The 5713-nt window shown below is 31.0% G+C and overlaps 1 protein-coding gene and 1 pseudogene across 3 annotated transcripts; both read left to right on the forward strand.

The window, feature by feature from the left end:
* The first annotated feature begins 1043 nt into the window (after positions 1-1043).
* LOC145094265 (stress-response A/B barrel domain-containing protein UP3-like) lies at positions 1044-2633 on the forward strand. 3 transcript variants are annotated; one of them, XM_079032547.1, is made up of 3 exons: positions 1044-1770; positions 1837-1864; positions 2182-2633. In XM_079032547.1, exon 1 carries the CDS (start codon positions 1137-1139, stop codon positions 1752-1754), a length of 618 nt encoding a protein of 205 aa, XP_078888673.1. In that variant the 5' UTR covers positions 1044-1136; the 3' UTR covers positions 1755-1770; positions 1837-1864; positions 2182-2633. The 3 variants fall into 3 exon arrangements, with proteins under 3 accessions (XP_078888673.1, XP_078888672.1, XP_078888674.1); XM_079032546.1 differs by having other exon boundaries at positions 1044-1739; positions 1827-1864; XM_079032548.1 differs by lacking the exon at positions 1837-1864.
* A 1222-nt stretch (positions 2634-3855) lies between these two features.
* LOC145091429 (flavonol 3-sulfotransferase pseudogene) lies at positions 3856-5090 on the forward strand (annotated as a pseudogene).
* Positions 5091-5713: the final 623 nt, after the last annotated feature.

A 5713-nucleotide genomic window follows, 5' to 3' on the forward strand; every position in this document is an offset into this window, starting at 1 on the left:
TATAACAAATATAAATAAACTTGATGTTAATTTTCAATATTCATATTTAGTAAAATCTTTCTTTCATTTACTACTTAGTTTATTATTATTACTAGTTGTAAAACACATGTATTACACGGGTTGATTAAAAAATAAAATATTAAAATGTAAATAATAAGTATTTTTTAAAATAAAATTTTGAAATAATAAATGAAGAAACATATTAATTGCAATTTAGTATAATATTTATTGCATTTGATAATTTACATATATAACTATAAATATTATGTGACTTTTTAATTTTAAAAATTAGAAAAAACCATAAATTAACATTTAGATATTATTTATTTAAAACTTATGACAAAATGACAAGTGTCAAACTTCATTAGAAATTGACATATGACAAAATTATCTTCATTTATTATAGTAGATGTGTAAATATAGATAAATCTAACAAATATGCTATTGTATTTATAGATGATTAGTAACATTATTATTGTTTAATATATAACGAACCAAAAACATGTTGGTTTAACATCGTTGGTTTATTAAAAATGTTTAACTGTAGGTTAAGAAAAAACAACTTCATATAATATAAGGGGGATGTCTGTAGTCGTGAACGGGATGGAGATGAGGTTCGGGCGGTACCACAGTTTGGGGTATCGTCGCCGGCGGATACATAGGTTAGAGGAATAAAAGCTTGCAACAGGGTGAACCTGTCTCACTCTCTTCTTTTCTTTACACACACACACACACACACACACACATATATATATATATATATATATATATATATATATATATATATATATATATATATATATATATATATATATAGGAGTAGGATCAATTGAGAACACCAAAACTGTTGAGAACATGAGAACAGATCTGAAGCTTCTAAATAATAAAATCTAAGGTTGTTATCAAACGGGCCATTTATGTAAATTCTAAAATTACTTGTATTAAAGTGTAACTTTTAAATGGTGAAAAGGGTATTACAGTAATTGTATCTTTAGAAACATTAATTAATTCCTATAATTTCTCAACCATCAACATATTTCCTTTCATTCCTATGACTCTCTTCATCTATCTTTTGTAAATCTAGGGCACGTCGTACGCCTCACGCCTCCATCTTCTGCAGACTAACATCACAGAGCATGTCCACCTTCATCATCTCATCCTCTGCCGCAACCCCTATGGTGAGTGGACTCAACAGCTTAGCATCACTCAACCTCACCCTCCACCTCTCCTTCGGACAACTCCTTCACTCTCGTTCATCGTCGCTTACCTTCACTCACATGCTTCACAGTCGGTACAGATCAAAGGAGGATCTCCGGGAGTACGTGGTGCATCATGAGCACGTTCGCATCGTCAACGAGAATAAACCGATCATTGATGATGTCATGGCCGTTGATTGGATGTCTAATGGTGCTAGTGTCTCACTGAAGCCAGGGTCGGCGATGAGAGTTACATTTCTGAAGTTGAAGGGGAATTTAGGGGAAAATGAGAAAGCTAGGGTTTTGGAAGTGATTGGAGGAATTAAAGATCAGTTTCAAGCGATTGAACAACTAAGTTTGGGTGAGAATTTCTCTCATGAAAGGGTTAAAGGGTTTACGATCGCTTCAATTGTTGTTTTGCTTGGGCAAGCTGATTTGGCGGCACTGGATTCAAATTTGGAAGGTGTGAACTCGCAGGAGGAGAAAGCGGGTGATTCCATAGAGAGGGTGGTGGTCGTTGATTACCTGACTCCACCTCCGCAGGTGGCTAACCTCTAATGGATGTCTGTTCCAGGTTCTCAATTATCGATCTACTTTTTTTTTTTCTAATTGATTTTTCTAAATCATCAGTTCTTTGTAGGAAAAGAACACTATTCGTGCATCACCAGGTAGCTAAGTTTCTTTTTTTTCAACCCTTTTATTCATTCTCGCATCTTTACTTGGTTGTGTTATCAACCTTGTGAAAATCTTGGTTGCAAGTGGAGAACTTGATCATGAATTATGAATTTGTGATTGTTGATTGTATTTTGTTATGGAAATTTAAAGTTATTTTATTGAAAAGTTTAGGAAGCATTATAAGAGTAGGCATGTAATGTATTTTATTCACTATTGATTGTATATCTTCCATTACCGCTTGTAACATGATTCATTTTTTAATAAGGATTTTTTATGATTTTGTAATATAAATTTGTTTTTTCAAATTCAGGAGAATGATGTGGCTAGTTCATCAAAGGTATTTTGCATAGTGGATGACTTTTAGGAAACATTCAAGATTATTTAGAAGACTCTCAAGGGAATGTCCAAACCGATAAACCAAATTTTATAAATAGGTTGTTTGAGTTTAATCATCAATGAATAGAACTATATTATAATAGCATGTGTTTATACCTTAATGTAAGAGCTTGATATTTTCAATAAGGATAACTGTAAGCAAGGAAATCGACAACATGATCAAGGCGCCCCTCTTTGAATTCATTTATGATTAGTGGTATATTTATCAATGAATATAACGATTGGAAATGTAGAAATTTAGATGTCTTTTGTATTTTGTTAAAATATATTCATATATGATTAGAAATGTATGGCTTCATTTGTATTCATGTATGATTATGATTAGATGTTCATTCTTTTGTAATGAAATGATTTCGTTTAGAGTTGTATTCATTTATGATTATGATTAGTGGTTTCTTCTTTTCGAATGAAATGATGAATTCTCAAACATTCTTTGTTTTCAATTCATGAAAAAAAAACGAGTCTAATCATTGCATCTTCACTTATAAATATGACATTACTTGATAAAACTAAAGCAAAAAATTAGCAAAATTTTATTCTATGTATTCAAGATAAAATAGTTTGATATTTATTCATTTATGAACATGAATTAGGCAATGCAAGATAAAATCTTTTGATTTTTAAATTCAAATGGAAAATTGATAAAATGTTTTTTTTATCTTTAATTAATAATATAAAAACAATGAATAATTCTCGTTTTTAGTAACAATAATTTGAATCCCTAAAATTTAGTAACATACCATTTTTATTTTATTTTTTATAATTTAATTAAAGGACACATTTATCTATATACCCTTGTATATTGATTGGTTTAAAATTGTTTTCGCGTTCTCAACCTTTTAGGTGTTCTTATTTGATCCTCTTTCTTTCTCTCTCTCTCTCTCTCTCTATATATATATATATATATATATATATATATATATATATATATATATATATTTGAAGTTATATTTTATTAATTAATTTGTATGTTTTTAATTATTAAAGTAATGATACGACAATGCATTGAGAAAAATAGAGTTTTTATATGGTGTGAGTTAAAGATCGATGAAATAGGAAATATAAAAATTGATATGGAACTAAAGTAGTAGAAGGCTGAGTGGATTGGAATGAAATACTCCTTCTCCCCTAAATGAAATTCTAACATATGCATAAAATATATACCATTCATAGTGTGATTTTTATTTTGTCTTAGTAAATTGAAAGTTGATATGTTTAAAATTAGTTTTAGTAGAAGTACATTTTGATATTAAAAAATTTTAATCGACAGTTGAGTATCTATATTATTGATGGAATCATAAATTGTAATATTATTAAATAAAAATAACATAGATCCATTTTATAAAAAATGGAGAAAGGTCTCCACAAACCACCGGATTGGTCGGTGTCCACGGCAAGTTGAATGTTTTTTTTAATATATAACCTTGTCATGTGTAATGTGATTTGTGGAAGATTAGTGATTTTTTTGCTTAAAGTAATCATCCAAAAACAGATTATTATTATTTTTCTTAAATATAAAAATATCAAAATCAGTAACGGTAACTCTTTTTTCTCTGTAACTAGACTATATATCCAATCCACACCAAAATGATCAGAAAATACACATCATCCACACGAAAGTGGAGTTGAACACCCTACCTATAAATAAGCAAATACACCATACATACCAAAAGTACGTGGGTGAACTTCCGCCATGGAAGGGATCTACAAAACACTTCCTCAACACACGTATAGTTGGTCGCAAGGCAGAGCGACCTTCTACAAGTATCAAGGCTTCTGGAACGTTCAAAATTTCCCTGAAAAAACAATTTTGGCTCAAAGCTATCAGGCACAACCAAGTGACATACTATTGTGCAGTTGCCCCAAAACTGGCACAACTTGGCTGAAGGCCTTGTGTTTTGCCATTTTAACCCGTGAAAAGTTTGATCATGCATCAGCCAGCCCTTTGCTAACAACCTTGCCTCATGATTGCGTCCTGTTTCTAGAGAACCACCTTGCAAAAATCAAAGAAAACCCTTCGGATCTCCCCCTACTGGCTACGCACCTTCCTTATTCTTCTTTGCCAAAATCAGTCATAGCTTCAAACTGCAAGATTGTTTACATATACCGAAACATAAAAGACGTCCTAGTTTCCTACTATCATTTTGTTCGAGAACTAGTAAACTTGTCTGTTGAAGATGCGCCATTTGAGGAGGCGTTTGACGATTTTTGTCAGGGCATTTCATCTTTTGGACCCTACTGGGACCATATCCTGGAATACTGGAAAGCAAGCCAGGAAAGGCCAGACAGATTTCTTTTCTTGAAATATGAGGATTTGAAAAAGGATGCTTCATGCAATGTGAAACAGCTTGCGGAGTTTTTAGGATGTCCTTTCTCGATTGAAGAAGAGAAAGCAGGCGTGCTTGAAAACATTATAAATCTGTGCAGTTTTGATAGTCTGAGCAACTTAGAAGTGAATAAAAGCGGGACGTATCAAGCAGATGAAGTTTCTGGTGTAGAACACCGACTCTTTTTCAGGAAGGCCAAGGATGGAGATTGGGAAAACTACTTCACAGATGAGATGAAAGAAAAGATCGACAAACTGATTGATGAAAAAATGAGTGGAACTGGTTTAGTTCTGAAATGATGAGTAGCTAGAGCCTCATTGCCTCAAGATCACTCCCTATGCCTGTGCTTTATTTTAGTCTATCCATGAAATTGCTTGGTTTTCGATAATTGATAACTTTTATGTTGATCATCTGTTTGGATGGATACTTTTATTTTTCATTAATTATTTGATGTTCTCTCTTTCAGATTCAAATGATGTTGTTATGTTTCGATTAATGATATATCTCTGTGCTTCCAGTACAATTAATCTTGTTAAAATTATAGTACAAAAAAATAAATGAGAACAGAAGAATTGGTTCTAGATAAATGTTTGTTAAAATCGACGAAGATGATTTGGTAATATATTAATGTGTATAACACAAACTTGTAGTCAATGTGGGTTATGGGTTACAGGCTGGATGTACTTGGATCAGTTCACTTGAGACTTAACCTAAAGTTACAAAAAGTCAAAAATAAATATATTAAAAAACAGCAAAAAATTGTTAAAAAACTGAAAGCTTAAAAAAATAATAATTCAAAACTACAACTATTTGATAAATATTTTTAAAACTATAACTTGGTAAATTTTTTTTTTCAAAAACATCATTTAGGTTAAAAACTTTACTCTCATGCACGATGCAACAGGTTATCTGATTGGGTGCGGCTTCCTCGCCTTCTTACCCCTACTTTTTTATTGCATATTTCTTATATCAATAAAACAAAGTATTTGTTTTTTTGTTTTTTATTTTTTATTTTTTTTATATTCAATCAAATAAATTTTTTTATTGTCTCCCCATCAATCACTGAGCACCTTTTATTATTTTAGATTTTTTAATAATATTAATTTGTTTATAAATTAT

This window comes from Lactuca serriola, chromosome 3 (genome assembly GCF_051521515.1).
Source record: "Lactuca serriola cultivar US96UC23 chromosome 3, Lser_US96UC23_V15, whole genome shotgun sequence".
Lineage (NCBI taxonomy): Eukaryota > Viridiplantae > Streptophyta > Magnoliopsida > Asterales > Asteraceae > Lactuca > Lactuca serriola.